The 21,390-nt window shown below is 50.6% G+C and overlaps 1 protein-coding gene across 1 annotated transcript in view; it reads right to left on the reverse strand.

Moving 5' to 3' along the window:
• The window catches only part of KIDINS220 (kinase D interacting substrate 220), a 69,310-nt gene that overhangs the window by 2,096 nt on the left and 45,824 nt on the right, over positions 1–21,390 (reverse strand). The window contains exons 23-31 of the mRNA XM_090280881.1: positions 20,256–20,434; positions 19,027–19,253; positions 16,364–16,477; positions 15,573–15,629; positions 11,857–11,892; positions 10,307–10,339; positions 4,599–4,727; positions 3,122–3,220; positions 2,087–2,323 (exon numbers count right to left, since the gene is read on the reverse strand). Of these exons, the coding sequence (XP_090137007.1) occupies positions 2,087–2,323; positions 3,122–3,220; positions 4,599–4,727; positions 10,307–10,339; positions 11,857–11,892; positions 15,573–15,629; positions 16,364–16,477; positions 19,027–19,253; positions 20,256–20,434 (1,111 nt within the window). The remainder of the gene's footprint in view (positions 1–2,086; positions 2,324–3,121; positions 3,221–4,598; positions 4,728–10,306; positions 10,340–11,856; positions 11,893–15,572; positions 15,630–16,363; positions 16,478–19,026; positions 19,254–20,255; positions 20,435–21,390) is intronic.

The following is a 21,390-nucleotide window of genomic DNA, read 5'->3' on the forward strand; positions in this document are numbered from 1 at the left end:
GAACTCCGCACGACACGGCTGAAGGAGAGCTGCGAGCTGTAGAGCGTTTCACTGTAAATAGAGCTTCATACAAATTTTAGTAAAGTTAGTTTAATATTTAAGTATAATTAAAGGTTATCTTAACAAATAATCTTAGCATTTGTTTTTATAACTTCAAACTTTTAACTCTTATTTAAGGAAAAAGTAACCTCTATTGATAAAATGTAAAAAAATCCCCTTAGAAGGGAAGATTGTAGTTAAGCTAAATCTCAAAAACAAAACACTCCTATCTTCAATGTATATTAAAAAGAGCCTTTCTCAACTTGTAAAACAAAGTTTTGGTCAAATTTCAACTCAGAGTAAGAAAATGCGCTCAAAATGCCGAAAAGAAAGGGAACAGAAAAGGAACCGGGCAGGCAGCCTGGAGAAAAGAGAAACTAACGCAGGAGGCCAACCAGCGACCGCAGGGGAGGCCCTGAGGCCCCGAGGCCCCAGCGGACAGGCAGGGGCATTTTTAGGAGGCTGACTTCCGGTGTGAAGTGTTATGGTTAGAATTGCTTTCGATCCCAGAAAAGCTAACAAATGAGTAAAAAGTACAGATTAGGAAAAAGAAGAGGGAAATGGGAGAGGAAGAATCGGGGAGCAAAGGCTGAAACAAGGAGACGGGCTGAGTGTCCACCCACAGGCAGGGACGGGCCGGCTTCTGAGCGCCCCCGGGACCGACGGGGCCTGAGCACGGCGCCCCTCTGCTCTCCAAGGCAGGTGTTCACCCCTCTGGGAGGCCCACCAGGTCCAGACGTCACCTGCCTCCCCGGTCCGCAGGACGGGCCACGTCACAGGAGATTTAACGCAGAGGCAGGTACGGGCACCGAGCTGTCTACGGCTGAGTCAGGCATTAAAAAGACTTGGAAAACAACATCGCTGTCACTGAAGTTTGCTTTGTTTTGGAAATACTGTCATTTCTCATTAAAATGTTCATAAATAATAGGTTTATTTTTAAGTAAGTGAATAAACAAATATTTTAAGTTTCTCCGTTTTTATTTCTAATAATGTAACTACTGACAGATAAAACTTACATGAGCCAAAGCTCTCTAGGGTCTTCAATAATTTTTAAGAGTGCAAAAGGACTCTGAGGTTTCCTTTCCAGGGAAAAGGCTGAGAACTGCTGTGTGCATAGGAAGGCCGTGGGCTTCCAGGCCACAGGGGGAAATACCAGGTGCACAAGAGCACAGAACATTACAAAGAATCTCAGCAGGAAAAAAGGACCTCTTGTTGTGGAGACACAGAGCAACGGGCAGGAGTGGACTTGTCACAGTGTGACATGAGGGAATTTAAAATCTTCGTCAATGCCAACAATATAACGGCCTTCCAACCTGAATGAAGCAGGCAGTATGCGGGGAAAGATGGGAACGGGAAGAGTACTTCTGCTACCCAGCTAGACAGACGGCCGGCCCAGTGCCGCGTGTCCTGGAGACCGCTCCCTCTGATCGGCGTCTCTCTGCGGCTCCCTCTTCTTCCTCCCTCGCTCGCCTTCTCTCTTCTCTGTCCCCGCGCCTTCCCCTGGTGGCCCGCTCCCCTTGCTCTGCCCCTGTGCTTCCTCTCCCTGCTGTTCTCAGCCCTGACCCCACCTGCCCTCCCACTCTAAGAGCCTCCAAAGAAAGAACTCGCACGCCTAACGTCGGATAACAAAAAGGAAGTGAACACCCGTGAATGCTGTCTGCGTGCACTGAGCCAAATCATGGTGCTCAGAGGGGTAGCATGTGGCACGCTTTCTAGGCAAGATGTGTTTTAACCAACGATTAATGGATTTAACACGGAAACAGCAGGGCAGAGCCCGGCCTCTGCTGGCCGCCCGAGCGCAGGCAGCCCCGTCCCGGTTTGCGCGCGCTCCCTGCCACCACCTGTTTTACTGTGCGCACAGCTCTTCAGTTTCTAAAGTGATCTCATTTCTCCGCTCGGCTCCTCGCGGATCGGGGGTTCTCCGTCTCATGCCCTCAGTACCCACTCAGCATCGTTTCTAGACGACGGCACTACTGTGCCGACAGTCCTGGTCAGTTCACTCCTGCCCTTACACTCCGGGCCCGGGACAGGCGGCGCAGGTACGCACCTGCCAGCTGAGGTTGCTGTGACGCGGGGCGCCCTCGTCCAGGCCGAGCGTGTTCAGCTCCTCGAAGCTGAAGTTGAGGGTGTAGGGCGCCGGGCCGGCCAGCTCCGGGGGCGGCAGCTCGCTGTGCGAGGTCCGGCGGGCTGCGTCACCCGGGGGCGCAGGGCCGCTGCCACTCTCGCCGAGCAGCCGCGGGTCTTCGGGGACCAGCTGGCTCTCTGCGCTCCGCAGCTCCAGCACCTGGGCGGGGGAGGGAAACACCATTGATCTCCATGGCGACCAGCCACCCCCCGGAGGCTGTAGATGCTGCCTCACAAATACAGCGCCGCAAAGCTGTGTCACTGCACGGGGGACGTGCCCTTCCTGGGAGGGGTCTGCCACACCTGCTCACCGTTCATCTTGTACGGAAGGAAGCAACGGCGATAATCGTCACGTTCATAGAACACTCTCACCTGACCGCTACGCTATTAGTGTAGTTTAAAATTTAACTTAAGGACATAACGGAAGGCCACTGGAAGGCGTCGGAGAAAGCCAGGCTGGGCCGTGGCTAAAGCGGAGCAGCAGCCTGTCGTCAGGAACCACCCCGAAAGCCACAGGGACAGGCGCCCCTCGGAGGGCAGCGGGGTGGTCAGTGGGCAAGAAGCTGCAAAGAGGAACCCCAGGGTCAGGAGTGAGGCTGGTTCAGGGCTCCGGCAGGGTCCCTGCTGGAGGCGGCAGGGCGGTGGGGGCGGGGCGGCGGGGAGGGAGGAATTCGATCCCCTGCGGAGGCGATCGGACACTGAGTGGGATTCTTTCTAAACTGACCCAACAGGATTCTTGCCGTAACTGGGCAAGGCAGGCAGACAGGCCGACAGCGAGGCCAAGGACAAGAGCCTATCAGTGAAGCAGAAGAACCAGCGGAGCAAGAGAAGCGCCCAGAGGGCCCAGGGCAGGCGGGAGCGTACAGAGCAGCTTTCAGGTGACACAGACGTGTGTCAGCTCAGCCCAGTACTCGCTGGCACTTGTTTTACACAATGCTGTAAATTTAAAATATCTTACTGTGCTTCTAAAAAGATGCCAGTCTCCAAAATTCATGTTCATCTCTTTCTTCAGCTCGTCCATGCTGCACTGGGCCAGCACGCGGCCGTTGAGGTTTGCCTGCAGGAGACACAGACAGATGCACAGAGACACGGGACGCAGCCTGTCCTAAACTCCGAGGGACCCAGAAGTGCGCCTACACACTAGTATTGAGAGTCACTGCAGGGCCTGGAAAACTGACCCGAAGCCGTTACCACCAAGTAACGAACGTGCTGAAGCGAGCGCCGTAAGTGCGCGCACAGCAAACCCCTCTCAGGGAGCGGCAGAAGAGCCAGCCTCCCCACCCCAGGCCGTGAGCAGTAACAGAGCTGTCCGCTTTCCTCCCCGAACCTTGGAAACCTTGTCAATACAAACATGAGTGCCAGCTGCTGGGAAGGGGCAGAGCTGTCTCTCTGCCAGTGTGCCGGCCCCTGACTAAGTCTGAGTGAAGCAGGTGCTGTCACACCTGTCAGGCAGTGACAGGAGAGAGCTTCGCACATAAAGAACGTCCACTCACTCACCGCCCAGTCTATTAAACTCACAAGAATGGGCACAGCATGATCAGGTCCCTGCAATGCCAGCTTCCCCCAAATAAGAGACGATGACATTTCCCCTCCTGGTAACGGGTAGCTCACTGACGTTCACAACACAAAACCTTAACTGTGGTGTGCCTGCGTTCGGGACTGAAGAAGAGCGCGTGCGGAGCAGGCGCTGGGGCTCCTGCCGCGGGACCACAAGCCGGCAGCAGCGAGAAGCCAGCAGCAGGGCCCATGGCGAGGCGCCCAGTGGGGGAACCCCACCCTGATGGACACGAAGCCACCACGCAGGGCTCCTGGTGGGACCTCACCCCGTCCGGACACCGGCCCAGCTGCCGAGAGGCAGGTCAGGTCTGCGCCCCAGAGGGCAGAGCGTGAGGTCTGTGCAAACGGGCCAGCGGCAGCCAGACCCGCGGGGACCCTGACAGCAGCTGAGAGCTTCCGGACTGAGCGCAGGGGAGACGGCAAGGTGGTGCTGCCGCGCACTCGCCGACGGTCCCGCGGGGAGAACCGCCCCAGCGGGTGCTTGGTGGCCTCTGGGCCGGGAGCCTCCTGCTGCTCCAGTCCCTGGCAGCGGCTGCGGGGACAGAGTGAGACCTAGGACAGGGGACACTCCTTCCAATGCGTCAGCCTCGCCAACCCCAACCCATGACACTGTCGGGTGGAGCGCGACCAGAGGTCCTGTAAGACGCAAAAGTGAGCCTTGCGGGGTTTGTTGGTAAGTCACAAGTAAATGTCACAGTGAGAGGAAAGGGGCACACGTGGCCCTCAGTGCTCTGTGCTGCAGATCAGAAACAGGCGTTCTCATCTGTCCGAAAGTGACATCCCTTAGTGACGCCTCACCGCGGCAGTTCCTCCTTATGCCGGGCATGGGTACAGGGGGCCAGGGCCGGGCGGGGGGGGGGGGGGGGGGACACGCTCACCTTCCGGATGGTGGCGCAGTACTGCGGCAGCAGGCTCGGCTCCAGCCCCTCGATCTGCTTCAGCCTCTCGCACACGGCCTCCACGTTCAGGGAGCTCAGCGGCGCCAGCCCTGGTGCGGGGCCCGGCCCCTACGGCAGGCGTGGGAAACGCACGCATGAGCAGCATGTCAGGGCAGACGCAGGCAGCCGCGGGGCCCGCGACGCCCTGATGCACAAGCAAGTCCCCTGCAGCAGAGCCCACGGCGGTGGGCAGCGTGGGCAGGGGCAGATGGAGCTGCTCTTCTACCGCAATGGGTAGCTCTCATTACAGCAGGTACAGCCTGATCGAAAACCCTTCTTAAGGCAGAGCATGCCCTGCCGCAAGCCCAGGATACCTTAAATGTCCGCGGCCTGACCTCCGGAGAGACGGGTGCGGCCCTTAATAACGGGACTTTTTTTTTTTTAAAGAAAACAAAGGGAAAAATTGCCAATGCCTACCTATAAAAATACATAAGGTAAATCTATGAAGTAATTTTACAAGTACCTAAATGGCTTTAAATGTCTCTACAGACTATCTTAACGGTCTCCAGCAGCTGAAGGTTTCAGATCTTGCTCATATTTTCTATCTTAGGGAACTAAAACCTCATCCTGAGAATCTATACAATAACCACGTAAATATAAAACAACGGGATTACTTCCTAACATGTGCAAGTAAAAACAATCCATTAAAATCTGGTCTCACTCAAAAGAAAAGTCAAACTAATAAATAATGCTAGCACTGACTTAGAAGAAAACCCTTTCTGAACGTGTAACACACAGAAGAAGTAACTGCAGTCGGCCACGTGAGACCCTCCACAGTTACAGACAGGGGCCCTGAGGTCCCGGGGTCACACTCTGTCCTCCAGGCACAGAACGGACAGCCAGTGGGCGTGGGCTGGGACGAGACGCCTCGCCTCCTCATCTCCTTGCTCTGTCTTCTGCGCTGATAGACGACCACGATGAAGAGCAGACAAGCCCATCAGGGTGGAGGAGAGAGACAGTTTTCCACGTGGTCTGTCCTGTTTACTATTCAGTCCAATCGTAAAATGACAAGGATGTATCCTATCCTCGAGGATACGTGACTGTATATTTCCTACAGTCTCTTGTACCACGAGCAGGACAAAAGCAGACCACACCACGGCCCAAACGCCCCGTCACTAAACATGTTCAGCCAGCTGTTATGTGTTACTTGTCACGTGAGAGCATAACACCCTGTTCTGCTATGAGCCGATAAACTACACACCTATGGTACACACACAGCGTATCTCTAGATCACATGTAAATATAGAAATCGCTAGGGAATGAGGCCACACTGAACAGACAGTTGGGGTAGTGACGTTATGAGAGCCAGGGAGTCTTAGCAAGGTGACAAGTATGAGACAGGCCCATAAAAGTTTGGATATTAATGACTTGGAATATACTGTACCAAACACATTTATTCAGTTTGTTTTTATTAAATATAAATTTAGAATATGCCGTATATTATGTAGTCCGAGGTTAAACTGCTTCAAAAAAATACAGCAGAACACTAGTATTTCAGTAACTTAACAGTCTTCACACGGTTCCATTTTCAGCCTGGATGCACAGAGCCGATATCAATGTTAATTATGTGCTATCTACTATGAAAGTTTTAAATGCTATTAATTTGCAAACTCATCAGGGTAGCCCTGGTCAATACCATTATATAAGTCCCAGCTGCATTAACTGCATCACGTGACATCTGTGCACGCTGGTGTGTGCTCATCCCCCGAAGCTGGTCCCTTCCATCACCGGGTACTGACCCCTGCACGCTCTGGGCCCACCCTTCTCCTCCTCCGGTAACTGCCGTTACAGCATCTGTATCAATTAGCTTGTGGTTTGTTTTTTTTTAATACATCCCAAATGAGAGCGAACCACAGGGTTTGTGTCTCTCTGCACCTGAGACGACTACTCCCCAAGCCCGTCCCTGCTGTCACAGATGGAAAGGTCTCGTCGTTCTCAATGGTACCCCACCGGCCACACGTGCCACTCCCTTAACCCTGCACCAAAGGCCGCTCGGGCCGCTCCCACGTCCTGGCCACCGTGAATAATGCTGCAGTGAACACAGGGGTGCACTGATCTTCACAAGTTAAGTGTTTCCAAGTTTCAGGTAGATACCCAGAAGAGGAATTGCTGGGTCCTATGGTAGTTCTGCTCTTAATTTTCTGAGGAGCGTCCGTACTGTCTTCCGTAGTGGCTGTACCGTTTACACCCCCATGAAGTGTTCGGGGGTTCTTTGTTCTCCACCGCCTCCCCAACACCTGTCTTGTTGGTAACAGCCCTGCTAACAGGCGTGAGCTGGTACCTCACTGTGGTTCTGGTTTGCAGTTCCCTTCTCACTAGCGATGCTGAGCATCTTTGCATGATTCCGTTGGCTATTTGTATTTCTTTCTTGGAAAAGTATCTATTTAGGTCCTCTGCCCATTTTTTAATTGGAGTGTATTTTTGTTGTCAAGTTGAGTTTTTTATATACTTTGGATATTGTCCTTTATTGGAGGTATCATTTGCAAATTTCTCCTCCCATTCAGTTGGCTGCCTTTTTTAAAAAAACTGCGCAGAAGCTATTTATTTATTTATTCGCAGAGCTCAGCTTTTTCCTCAATGTCACAACAGCGTTTTGGTCAAAAAGACCAAAGTCCACGTCGCCATCCGGCTCCTCAGACTCCTCTTCCTTTGCCCCGCTGGGGCAGCGGCGGAGGGGGGCAGGGCCTCGCACTCACACCGCGCCCGCTGCTGCAGAGGTTCCCCAGGCCCCCGCCCCACAGACGAGGCTCCCGAAGGGGACAGTCGCCAGGGCCTTCGCCAACAAGCCTGGCCAGAAAGGCTCGGTGTTCACGCCCGCCGCAGGAAGGCCGGCGTGGATCTTACCCTCCGGCGCCGTCACCTCCGTGTGCAGGGGAAGGGCCAAGCTTAGTCTGAAGTTGCCCCATTCATTCTTTTACTCCCGTGCCTTTGGGGTCAAGGTCACAAAAACTCTCTCAGACCGAGGTCCGTGAGCTTAGCACCTATGTTCTCGTCTCTGCAGTTTATTGTGTCAGGTCTTACGTTGAGGCCTTTAACTCACGTTGTGCTGGTTTGTGTTTGGTGTCCGGTTTCCCGGCACCACTTACTGAAGAGACTTTCTCTTCTCTGTCGTACGTTCTTGGCTTCTCTGTCGGAATCAGTTGCCTGCGAATGTGTTTATTTCCGGGCTCTCCGTTCCGTTCTTCGTGTCCTGTTTTCCTGTTAAGGCCACGCTGTTTTGGTTACTGTAGCTTTGTAGAATGGCTTGAAGTCAAGGTTGGTTTGTTTCCCCTCAAGACTTCATTGGCTATTCAGGGTCTTTCGTGGTTCTGTGCAGATCTGAAGACTTTTTGCTCTACGTCTGTGAACAATGCCACAGGAATTCTGATGAGCAATGCATTCCATCTGTACATCGCTTGACGTAGCACGGCCATTTTAACTAGGCTGATTCTTCCAGCCCACGGACATGGGCTATCCTTCCATTTCTCGGTCTTCTTCAGTTTCTCTCAGTAACGTCTGGGGGCGGGTGAACAGGCCCTTCGCTGCCCTGGCTAAGGTTATTCCTCAGTCCTTTACCCTTTCTGCTGCAATTGGAGATGGGACTGTTTTCTTCATTTCTTTTTCTAAGATGTTCTTGTTGGTGGATAAAACACAGATTTTTGTATGTTGATCTTGTAACATGCAACTACTGTGTTTGTTGCTTCTAAAAGCCTTTCAGTGTAGGCTTTAGAGTTTTCTATATATGGAATCATGTCACCTGCAAATAGTGATGGTTTTACTTCTTCATTCCCAATTTAGATGTCTTTTCTTTCTTTTTCTTGTCTGACTGCTCTGGCTAGGACCGCCGGCACTATGTTGAGTAAGAGTGGCAAGGGTGGGCGTCCTTGTCTTGTTCCTGATATTAGCGGAAGTGCTTTCGGGTTTTCACTACTGAGTGTCTGTCATTACGGCCTTTCTTAGGTTTAGGTACCTTCCCTCCAACCCATTTCATTGACTGTTTTAATCATGAATGGGTGTTGTATCTGAGTAAATGCTTTTTTCTGTCTATTGTTATGATCATATAATTTTTAGCTTTTATTTTGCTACTGTGGTGCATCACACTGATTGATTTGCATATGTGAACCATCCTTGTACCTGTGGAATGAACCGCACTTAATCCTGATATATGATAATGTGTTATTCTTGGCTGGTGGTTTCTCTTTCAATATTACAAACATTTCACTCCATTCTCTATTCTGTTGAAAAACCTGATGCTATTCTAACAGGGTTTCCTTTGTAGGGTACAGTCTTTTTTCCCCTGGCTGCCTCGAACACCAAGACAGGGAAAGACTGAGGAACTGTCACAGATTAGGGAACGCTGAGGGGGGTAACAGAACACGACTGAACTGGGGCCTGGACAAGAAAAAGGGCATTAGTGGAAAAACTGGTGAAATGCAAATAAAATCTGTAGTTTAGTTACAGTATTGTATCAACTTTAATGTCTGCTCTTAAAAATACGCTCTAGTATGAAAAATGCTAACATTAAGTGGACACTATTTTTGTACCTTTTCCTTAAGTCTAAAATTATTTCAGAGTCCAAAGGGTTTTAGGTCACAGAAGAACGCCACTTCCCACTGTGCTAAGAAGGGCAGCCGGAGACCGGAAACACGGCCTCTCAGCCGAGGGCGGTACCGGTGTCAGAGGCCACCCTTCGCAGGAGTCCCAGGACTCAGCAACTAACTGTCTCTTTAAAACAAAAACCTCCGCAGACTTTCACAATCTCCTTTAAAGCTCACATTTTCTCAGTTATTTGAAAACATATTTTCTCCATCATCGAGGATTATGTTGAAAATACATGTTCTCTCTGAAGGACTTTCAGGAGCTTTATAAGAGAAGACAGACATGCATGAGGGTCCCTGTAATTCCATCAAAGCTGAAACCTGACTCAGCTACTTGTAAGCTGAGCTTTATCAAGATAAAGGGCAAACTATCAATAAATGAAAATGGCACAATGCGCTTCTTTGAACTAAGGAGAAATGTCCATTGCCTGCCAGGTCTTTTCTAAAATAACCATATATTATACAATTATTTTGGTACCAAATGAAAGTAACCAAAATAACCCATCTTGGGTGGAAATTTCATAAAAGGAAGGAGAAAGAGTACAAAAGTGATAAGGAAAAAGCATGAGCAATAATTCAACAGGTAAATACTTTCACAGAATGGTAACACTTTAAAGTTTATCATGCGTTCTCACTTGAAAATTACCTGTTACAAGTCAAGAACAGATAACTTCAGCATACGCCACAACTTACTTTAAAAAATTTTTCTAACACACAAAAAAATCGAGTGCAGAAGATGTTAGTTTGTTTAAACTGTTAAATAGAAATTCCAAAATGCAGGCAAATCAAAATCTCTCCAGGCAAAAGTAAAACTAACGAAGCAAACTAAGACTACCTTGATGAAATGATGTAACGTTACACTGTAAGTAGATTAAAACTGCCCTCTTGACACAGCATCTTCGGCAAAGCTATTAAGGAAGCTTCAACTGTTAGCCAGAAGCGAGCGCCAGGCGAAGGCTGCACGCGGCGCGGGTAACAAGCGCTCAGCACCGCAGCGAGCCGGCCCCGCGCGCAGCCGCCAGCGCCGGCCTCTAGGGCGCAGGCAGAGCAGAGGGCACGAAGTTTCTGTACCTGTCTCTGTTTGTGAGACCCCGAGTCACACGGCTTTAAGGAAGGAATAAAACAGAATGAAGGACACGAGCTTCAAGGAAAACGTCAGCTACAAATATGGACAATAAACAGAAGCAGCGCTCAGCCGGCCCTGCCACTCTCCCCCGGGCTGGACAAGCCGCCTCCGCAGCAACGCAAAGCGAGGAGCACCCGCTCGTGCCCCAGGGGCTGTGATGTCATTAGCGCGGGCCTGGTGATCTCAAAGCTGCACTCTCAAAGTTACGTTCTATCAAAGGAATAAAACACGGCCATGCATTCAGCAAGAAAGCCTGGCAAATCAGATTGGTTAGGGAAAGTCAATAATCCTACTACATACAAATTTAAAATTAATTGTCAAATATTCTGACTTAAAAATTGCAATGATTTATTGCAGACCAATTTCGTAAGGTCTAAATCCTTGGAATCCACATGCTCACTTCCTAAAATAAAACAATCTCTAGCCAAATGAGAGTGAATGTGCAAAGGCATACTTGTTAAATCCGGGGTTTGTTCCGTGACGCAGGAGGCACAGATATGCGCACTGGAAAGTACCACTGGGGACGAAAGGGCCTCCGAGCCCCCGGCCGCAGAAACCGGGCGGCAGCGGGGGGAACCCCTGCGCACCACGGCTGGCCTGCGTGTCCTGCTGCTGCGGAGCCCAGAGAGCCCTCATCCAGAGCCGAGCCCGGCCGCGAGCCGCCCTTCCTTACCCACCAGGCCGGCGGTAAAGGTGGTTAAAATGGTAAAAGCCATCTGGGGGTGACCAACAGTGCTGCCTCCAGGGCCGCCCGCAGCGCTGCTTCCGCCCAGGGCAGGGCAGGGCAGCGCTCCGCGGGCCCCCTCCTGCGGGTTCCCTTACCCGCCCCCCCCATCCTGCAGGGCTGCCTCGTTTTCTAGTTTACGTGTCAGCCTGTGAGAAGGGGGCTTTTGAGAAAGTTTTCTGTGTCTGTGGAGACTAGAAAACGTAGGCAAAAAGGTGCGCTAGTAAGGAAACGCAGCCCCCCACGGGAAACCCAAAACACAAAAGGAAGCTTCTGCTAACCTGGTTGGAAAATACAACTTACCCTCCAAATACATGAGAAATGGTAACGAGGGCGAAGGTGACGGATGAGGCTTGACGCCACATTTCAAGGGCAATGTTTAAAAAAACAAAAGGATTAAACACCTGCCGTGAATACGATTTTTTTGTTTTTTTTAACTTTTAACTGCCCTCCAGGACTTCAACAGTATCAGTACTACAATGTACTTCTGTGAAAATAGCTCAGTCAATGTAGTTGTGGTGTATTAATTGTTTAGGAAACAGTTTTCTTCCAGTTGAAGTCCGGCACAAGACTTCCCATGGGGAAGTGGATATTAATAAAGAAAAAATGAGCTAATTCTTTCCCACATTGAGAGAGAATAATAAAAATGCACCCCTAAGGTATTTAGAAAGGGCGAATGCACCCCTGCGAGGGGACGCTGATGGCCGGGTGGGGGTGGGGGGGCTGTCCCGAGCCTCAGTCTGCAGGGCACGGACCGCGCCCCCGCCTTACCTGCCGCGCCTTTGACCTTCTCGTCCAGGGCCGCTCCTGAACAAGGAGAGGCAGCTTAATCGGGACAGGACCTCGCCTGAGAACAGGTCTGAAGTTCTAAACCAGTGGTGGAAATGCCAGTGACCCGCAGCTGAGCCCCGTCTTTTTTCACTTTTTACTTGGTCACTTCACGGTCGGATCGTTGAATGGGAAACCAAGGCCTTCATTTTTAGTACCTTAATTCAGCAGTTTCCATAAATCCCTAAAAGTAACAGCCCACTGGAAATCGGGATACTGCCTTTGCAATTGTGAGGTTCTGGACAGCGAAACTTTGTGCTCCTTACTTCCATGCCTTTTCATAAGGTAAAAACGTGATCTAAATAAACCAAGCTGTGTACAGGCACTGCGTCAGCCCCATGGCGGAGAGGGCCGAGGAGCAGCCGAGGGCCAGCAGAGGGCAGGCGGCACCGCCCCCCCCCCATGGCCCCCGCAGGGCAGCCTCAGCCCCGCTGGCGGCCGCCCCTCCCACCCCTCCGGGCGCGTGGGCCCTGGCTGAGCTGTGGTACACGTGATGCTCAGCCAAGGCCTGCGACAGACACGGGCAGAGAAGGGCCCGCCTGCACCACACCCCCCGCCCGGGGGGACACAAGCCGCCCACTGTGAGTACACAGAGGCCGCAGGACTCGGGAGAGCGGCTCCGAAAGCCCGGGACAGAGGCCCAAGGCCCGGCTGGGGACAGGCCCTGCACAGCCGGTCCCTCCTGCCACGTCCCCACGCGAGCTGACGCCGCTGCTTCCCAGTGGGAGCCGGGCTGAAAGGACGCGCCCAGCACCGCGCCCCGCACCCGGAGCGCACGAGTAGCCCGGGGGCCTTCCGCGCCCTGAGAAAGCAGCGGTGCCTTTGCGGCCGCAGAGGCACGAACAGGCACAAGGCTGAGCTCGCCTAGGCTGACTGGGGTATGTGCGCTGGGACAAAGGCTTTTTAAACATGAAATCGTTTTCATTTCTGAGTCTTTAAAGCTCCAGGCAAAGAGTCTGGCCTCTGGGGTGGTAATGATAACACGACTAAGTACTTAAAGTAGCCAGGGCCGAGTACTCCTTAGACGAGACCCCGGAGGCAGGGTTGCTTCTCCAGGTGAGGATGCTGAGCATCAGAGGCTCAGGGGTTCGTCCAAGGCAAAGGGCCAGCCAGCAGGTCTATTCAACCCGGAAGACCAAGTGCTCGGCTAAGTCACGGCCAGTGCTGACAGGGCAGAGGCGCAGGGCGGGGGGCACACGTGGGACGCCCCGCGCCTCCCCCCGTGGGACTCGGGTCCTCTCTCAGTCTGAGTCCCGCAAGCTCCTCGCACTGTGGGGCTGGCCTCGACCCCCCAGGTACCGGGGGCTGAGGGGGGGAAGGGCAAGTCCTAGCAGGGGCCAGAGTTCTCTTTTCCCCGGTTTTATCAGCCGGAGCTCTGGCCAATGTTTCACTTCTGAAGAAGGCTCCTCTGCTTTAAAAATCTGAAAAGCACGGCTCCCTTCCAGCGCTAGTTCTGGGGAACACAGCCGGGGCCCAATGCTGTTTTTTCCTGGTTCTATAAGATTGGGCATGCATTTTCTCCATTATAAAGTTACAGGCAATAAAGCCAGCACAGGGGCTTATATTTTACATCTTCAGCTTTGTGAAACAGGTGGACGTGTCTGTAATTTACCTGAGAGGACTTGGCCTTCACAAGATACAATCTTACAACGTTCCTTAATGTGAGGAAACCCGATTATTTTCATGAGGACCTACTTTACAGAGGGGCATCAGAAAGGCCTCATGGTAAAAAAGATGAGGCCGCCTGTACTGAAAAGACTAGCGTTGGCTAATGCTTCATGGTCTGGCCTTCTTTTTTCTTTTTTAACTCATTATTCTGTGTCTGTAATGACAACTTGTCAAAAAAAGTCTGTAGCTCCTGACGTGTCACAAGCAGCACCGGCAAGCGTCCCGTTCCCGGGGCAGCTGGATGGGCAGAGCCGAGCTCAGTGTGCTGTCACCCCAGGAGCAGAGGGAGCTGCCTGCCGCAGGCCTGGGAAGCCCCCCGAGACGTGAAGGCGGAAGAACTGTTACATTAACCACGTCTGTCTCCACCGGTTCAGCTGCAAAGACAGATACTTCGCATTTCCACCACTGCTTCGGGTCTAAGTGTCTACTTTTACTAGTCTTCTACGAAACAGATCTTACAAGCTGCTGACATTGTTAATTTCTTAAAAGCAAAGAAAGCTCCGTCAGTGTCTGTTATTCACTAGGCAGACCACAAAACTACCTTTTAATACTAAAAGAAAGCAAACGGCAGGGCTATGCTACTAAACACAGGCGCTAACATGCTTAGAACGTGTTGCTCTGTGTTACGGGGCTTCTAAACGCGTCTTGGGAACTGCGTTCCTTCTCCTTCCCCCAAAGCTCATTTCAATCTTGCCTGATGCTCCCGCAGCGGGCCCTGCAGAGACCACGGCCGCCTTCCCGCGACAGGGGCTCAGTCACCTCCGGCATCCAGCGCGGCGGCAGACCCTGCCCCAGCGCGTCCGCATCGCTAGGCCGCCGCAGCCTTCGCAGAGTCTGCCTGTCATCGACAGCTTGCTCAGGAGTCGTAGCTCGGAGAGCTGCGTGCACAAGTCTGTCGAAGACTCTCTGACTCGACTAGAAGTCACTCCTGCACACAGTGGCCATGAGCCACCCATAGATTAAAGATCCCGCCACCACCCAGACAGGATTATTCTGGTTTGCGTGACTATCACTCGCAGATAACTGAATGCACTCAAATCTTCAGCTAAAATGGTGAGAATCATCAGCCCCTCAATGGAAACACCAAAATGGTTCTCTTTCTCTTTCTTACTGACATTAACTCAAAATTAAAAGTTAAAAAACTGCTGTCTATCCCATTCTGGGTAAACTCAGAGCGCAGCATTTTGGCCCACCAATCCCGACGGCTATGCCACAGTTCAGCACGGCTTCAGCTTAACTCGACTGTGTTTACGTGGGCGTAACACTCTGTCAATAAATCAGCAGAAGTTAAAATACAAACTGGGTTCTTAAATCCCACATGGAGTAAATGAGGATTTTAAAGTTCATCACGTTAAATGCACTTCTCATTAAGTATGACGTATAGAGTCTTGAATAATAAATATACAAAGTGCCCTCCTCCCTATTCAAGCGTGTTTGCTTGCCTTTTCTAACCCGCTTTAAGGTGTTCGGGGACAGGGGAGGTTTAAATAACTCCCTCCACACACTGCACTAGCGCTGCATCGATCTGGACATTTATTTTATCTGAACAAACGCGCGCTACGTGTACACCTGACGCTTCAAACCCGCCGGGCGCCCGGGGGAAGAACGGGTCCGCCCGCCGCACAAGGCCCTCCTGCGGGCTGCAGGGTCAGCTGCGGGCCTTTCAGAAGCGTTCTCCCTGCGGAGAGCTAACGCAGGTTCCCACAGAGGCCAAGGCGGAAAGGCTCCCCCTCCACCCGTGGAATGGTCCTGATGACGGCTGAACGAAGTCCTTCCCTGTCGCCCGGTTAGAACCCCGCCCCGCGCCCCTGAGTGCGGGGAAAGTAGAAGGAAAGGGCGAGCGCTGGGCTCTTGGTTAGTCCGGGAGCACGACGGTTAGTAGCCGCTGCGCGTGCAGCGCCGCCACACCACAGACGCGGTTAGTGCCGCGGCCACCGCACAGGCAGGTGCCCGCCGCCCCCCGCCGCCCCCCGGCCCCGTCTGCGCTTTACCCTCGCGGAGGCTGTGGGCGAGGACAGCCCCTCAGCGGCGTCCTCCTTGATAACCTCCTAGCAACACAAAAGGAGAGCGCGGTGAGAGGCGGGGGGCCGCCCGCATGGGGGATGGACGTGATGGGAAACTAATGACACAGGACAGACACCTGGCTGGGGGGGGGGGGGGTCGACTTTGCCTTCAGGGACGACGTTTAAAAATTTACATAGAAGGTTGGATCCTGCATCTTCTGCCTCCTAAGTTATAAAAATATATTAACAGGGACTTTCTTTTTTAAAATTATTAAACCAACTTTATCATCAGGAACACCTAATACATTATAAACAAATGTGTTTTGTTCTGGATTAGATTCAATAGTACATTTGAATAATTTCCTTATCCTATTTAATTTCTGCCGTCAGCTTAAAATGTTCTTTCAGTAGATGATCTAACTTTTATACACTAGGGCTGACATATATACAGACACCACATATGAATGTCCTTTAAAAAGAGCAGAAATGAGCAGGCGGGAAGGCTCAGTGCGGACAGGCCGGGACAAGCGCTGAGGCACACACCGCACACTGGTGGTGAGCGCTCAGCCTCTGCCCCCGAGGCTGCCGGCCGTTTCCTTCCGGAGAGAGTTAACAGGGATGAAGACAGAATACATTTTAAGTTAGTAAGAGCTTATGTTTCTTAAAACTATTTATAGGATACGTTGCATTCTTTTACTACAGAAAGGAAATACCCAAACTCTAATGCTCTAGGTGTTGCTTATGAGATTAATACTTCAGTTACCCTTTTTCATACTTACTAGGCCACTGCTTTGGTCCCTGGGCAAACTCGATTTTACGGGTGGACGTGAGATGAGGAGCGGGGAGCCGCCAGGGCAGTACCGTGGCGAGTAAAGGTACGGGGCAAAGAATGGCTATGGAGAAAACACGTAACAAAAGAATGGGATAAACAACCACAGAAACCAAAGCGTAATGAGAGTCACCAAATGACACTAACCAATACAACACAACTCCGTATTTGTAATGCAAATGACAAAACAAAAGAAAAAGGCCTTATACGTGTTCTATGAGACATCAAACGCAAACTTGACATGTTATTTAAATTTTTATCTTGTTGATATACTAAAAGTTCTTCTTTAAGGAACAAGTTTTACACCTTATAATTTGACACAAGAGTTTCTCTTATGGGGTTATTACCATGTGTCAGGTTCTAAGTGATTTACAAATAATAGCTCGTAATCTCTTTTTTTAAAAAAGCAGAATGGAATCTTAATAGAAAACTATTCTTTACAATAAAAAATTAGCTTAAGATTTTTTAAAAAGCCTTGATTACATGAAAACACCCTGCATGGATTCCAGGAATATTTGTTATCCTAAGTTCTTAGAGTTTACTTTCTCTCCCAAATAAGCAAGCGTATTTTAAAGTGGGGAATCCATTGTTTAGGTGAGATTTATAACTATAGCATTTGTTTGTACCAAGCTTCTTGTTGACAGGCACTATCAGATCATAGAAACTAAAAACAAAGATTAAAATTCCCCAAGTTTCATTCTACTGAAGTAACACCTTTATTATCTCTATGCTAAGAAAATTATTCTTTTACTTTCAGACTAAAAACCTCAAATAACTAAAGCAAAAAAATAACCAGCCCTAAAATCATAAGAAAAATTTAAATGTTTTAAAAATAATAAAATGCTATTAAAGTAACACACGATTGTTATTCATGTCAAATTAGCCAGGTCTCAGCCTAGACGGTTCATGGACTCAAAAGTCGAACTGTCATCTAAAGACCAGTAAAGGCATTTGAGGTGGAACTGCAGCCGGTTCTGAGGCTGGCAAACCAGACGTGCACTTCATGCCGCCTGCCGCGCAGTTCAGGCTGACACAGGGGACACACCGTGGAATGCTGTGTCTGCGCTGCCCTCCTGGCCAGGGTGAGAGAGTGCAGTGACATGCAGAGGGCCTCTTGGGATGGTATCGCTAATGACTTACAGGGCCAACGTTTTTCAAACCGAAAACTTAAACTCTGGAACTCCTTCTTTGCCACGTTTGTTCTACACTCCCCTCTCCTCCTAGCTCATGGGACCTTTATACAGGCGTGCGCTTGGCTTCTAGAATATTAGCCCCTACGTTTGCTCAGATTAGACTAAAGAGGGAGACAAAAAAAAAAAAAGAAAGAAACTGCAACGGACTGAAGAGCTGGTTCCAGAAGGTCTAACACTAGGGTTCACGCCCCCTTTTCCTGCAGGGGACACTGGTGTTAACAGTCATTACAGCGAGGGTAGCCTGGCCTGTGAGCTTGACGGGGTCCAAACGCCATGATAATTACCTGTGCGTCCAACTTTTTAAATGGGAAGCTTTCACACGTACGTTACATAAACAGCCACACATGACTGAGTAACCCTGAAATAAGACCCCGAAACGGGCCCTTGTGCTGTTACTTGGCAACAACATCTGAGCCCTACAAGCGAATTTTGTTATTATCTCATGTTTAAAAACTATAATATATATTAAATATAGGTTTACTGAGCTACGGCAGAAATTCATGTTTATCATTGTTTTAAATGCCAGTATAAATTATTAGACAAAATATAACAGGTCAAAAATCTGTCACCACAGGAGCACACAGGTCCCTCTGCAGTGGGGACCCTGCAGTGTCCTTTTTCTCATCAAGATAATAAAAACAAAAACGTGCTGACATTCAGGCTCAACTAATATCTAGAACCCATTCAAATTCAAAATTCTTTTGATTTTTAAAACATCAAGCATGAGGGGGAGACCCAATAAAACCCTGGAACTTACTTATAAAAACTGTGTATTTATTCTTACATGTTTTTAAACCTCAGCCACCTCCAAAGTGCTCCCCGTTTCATGCGGCACACCCACCGCAGCCCTGCTTCCCACGGCTGGGAACAGGGTTTGAACTCGTGGCTTTCGATGCCTGTTAGTGCTCCTGCCCTTTTGTTTCCCCTCTTCCACATGGGTAAACTGCTTCCCTTTGAGCACTTTTTATCCCGGGAAACAAACAACAACAAAAGGTCACCCAGGGCCAGATCGGGTGAACGGGGAGGTGGGGCATGGGGGTCATGCCGTTTTTGGTCAAAAACTGCTGAACACCCAGCACGGTGTGGGCAGGTGCGCTCGTAAATCACCCGTCACGAAACGGGTGAACGTGTTGAAAGATTCATAAAAAAAAACTCACTGAAGCCGAACGCAGCCTCTCACCACAGCGCCAGCTGGTGCACTGATGCAGACGGGCTCCTAGAACACTCACCCAGCAGGGGACGCCTGTACTACAAGGCGCCCGCCCTCCCGAAGATAATTCCAGTGTTTTTGGGTCCCCCCCCTTGTATATTAAATTCAAACTTAACTTTTTACCTACTTTAAAGCTAAAGTACAGTTTCAAAATAGTCCCAGACCCCGTAAGCAGAAACATGGCCGTGAAAGATTCCTACGCGTCCTCACCCGGTTATAGAATGGGTGCTGCGGCCCCGTCATCCCGCTGTAGTAGCTGCTGTGCGGCTGCGGGGACAGCACACCCCCTCCGAAGGGTCCATTGAAGGACGTGGAGGAGGAACAGACAGATGGAGCCTGGCTGTAGCCCGACGGCGGCCGAGGGGGAGCTTCGTGCAGAGGCAGCGGGGGGTAGGCAAGCCCCCCGATGTTCATCTGGTCTCTGGCGGCACGCACATCTGAAAGACAGAAGGACCCCCCAGCAGGCAGGGAACACAGGACGTTGGCATGAATCAGCCCCACTCCCACTGTCTCCATTGCTCACTGGGGAGAGATGGGGGGTGCCCATCTTGCCAGGGAGTCCCCGGACTAGAGGCTGACAGGCCTCTGGCCGACACAGAGCCCAGCGAGATGCCCGGCAACTCTGCAGGGAAGCTGCTCGCACCACGTGAAGGTGACGGTCCCCCACCTCTGGGCTGTGCTCTCCACTTACTGTGTGTGCTACTCTAACAGTTCTCAGGGTGCAGAACACTTCAGCAATGACTAGTCACCCCCACTGGTCTGGTGTTAGGAAGTGCCCGCTGGCGCCGTGGGCTGGCGAGGACACGCCCCGTCCACGCCGAGAGCAGAGGTGGCAGTGGCCGCCTCTGAGCACGTGTCTAAACAGAGGGCGTAGGGTGCGAGGCGCACCCTCCCTGAGCCCGGAGCGCCCCAGGGTGTGCCCGCAGGGCCAGAGCCAGGCCAGAGGCAGTGCGTTCCCGCACCGGCTGTGCGCAGGCCACGGTCCCAGGGCTGCCTCCGGCTCAGCTTGCGCTAGTCCCAGACCTCCCCGTCCCCGCCCTCAAGTTCCAGTCCACGGCTCGTTACAATGTAGCAAGTGGTGTCAGGACTGCCTCAGCTCTCTGGGTAAAGGTCCCCGTTAAGAACAGAAAATGGGCGACAGAAAAAGGACAATGGACTGACACCTTCCAGTGGTGACTAAGTGTTAATGGGACTCTAATTCCAAAGCACACATTCAGATTCGGAGAGTCAGGTGTGTGCGCAGGTAGGGAGGTGTAACACAGTGAGCTTAACAAGTAACATTTTCTTTACGTTTCTAACAGGACGCCCAGACACCCAAACACTAATCCTCCCTGCAGGCTTGTTCCACGGAGCCGGAGAACCTCACAGAGCTAAGTTAAAAACAGGGGAAGTGTTGAGAACTTTAGAGAAGAAAAATTAAATTTACAACCGACACCCACCTGCGATAATCTCCCGCAGTTTGGGGTCCAGGTTTACAGTGCAAGGCAAAAAAGTTTTTACATCTCGAGCCACGAGGACGGGGGTTCTCGAAGACAGAAACACCTCGAAGTTTCTTATATCGCCGTCGATTTCCAGCAGCGGCTCGACGTCCTTCGTTGTAGGAATATTCTTGGATATTCTTCAAACAAGAAGCGAATGAAAACGGTCATTCATGTCACGATGAGAAAGGCAAATTCTACACATAGCAAAATCTGTTATTTATAAGAATAAACATTACATTACATACTTTGCTGTCCTCTAAAGTTTTTTCAAAGGAAAAAGAAACCAAAATAAGTGGTATAGTGGTAACAAAATTACTAAGGTAAGAAGTGAGGCAGAATTATGCTGCCCTTAATGAAAGGCAGCACCTGGGCGAGGAAAACAGGAAGGGGAGCGACACGCCCACCAGGCGCTGCCACCTTCACCGCCACCTCGCAGTGAGCACTGGGTGAGCTGTCCTTTTCCACATGAGGACAGTGGGTCTCAGGCACCCAAACCGCCGCCTGAACTCACAAGAGAATCTGAACGGCTCTAATATCCATGTTTACTATAGCATACCATGTGTCTTGCCTTTACAAAAAAGAAATAAAGAATAATTTTTTAACAAATTGCACAAACTAGAAAAAAGCACAGGGTTTTCCTTGTTAAAAAAAAAAAGGTTTTGTTTTCTATTGCAAAAGTAATATATGCTTATTACATAAGCGTATTTGCAAGGCAGAGACATACAGAAAAAGAGGGGAATCCATAATCTTACCAAACAGACGTAACAACTGCTAATAATGTCGCACTTGGTACTTAAATGTAATAGTATAACTGCAGTGAGTAGCGGTGCGCAACGTCTCCCACAGCTGAGCTCACACACTCAAACACCCTGCGTCGGGCGCAAACGCTTGCACACAGCAGGGTGCTGCCTGCGTGGGGGGTGGGGGTGGAAGGGGGTATAGCAGCAATAAGTGCTGATGGAAAAAAATCTAAATACAGAAATTTAAAAATACTAGTAAACACTGCTGTTTGTCAAACTATAAAGCGGCCATTTTTACAGTCAAAATGGTCAAAGACTGGCAAATCCATACGGTTCAACCCCACGCAGGGCCA

Source organism: Furipterus horrens, unplaced genomic scaffold (assembly GCF_987537825.1).
Source record: "Furipterus horrens unplaced genomic scaffold, mFurHor1.1.pri manual_scaffold_6, whole genome shotgun sequence".
Classification (NCBI taxonomy): Eukaryota; Metazoa; Chordata; class Mammalia; order Chiroptera; family Furipteridae; genus Furipterus; species Furipterus horrens.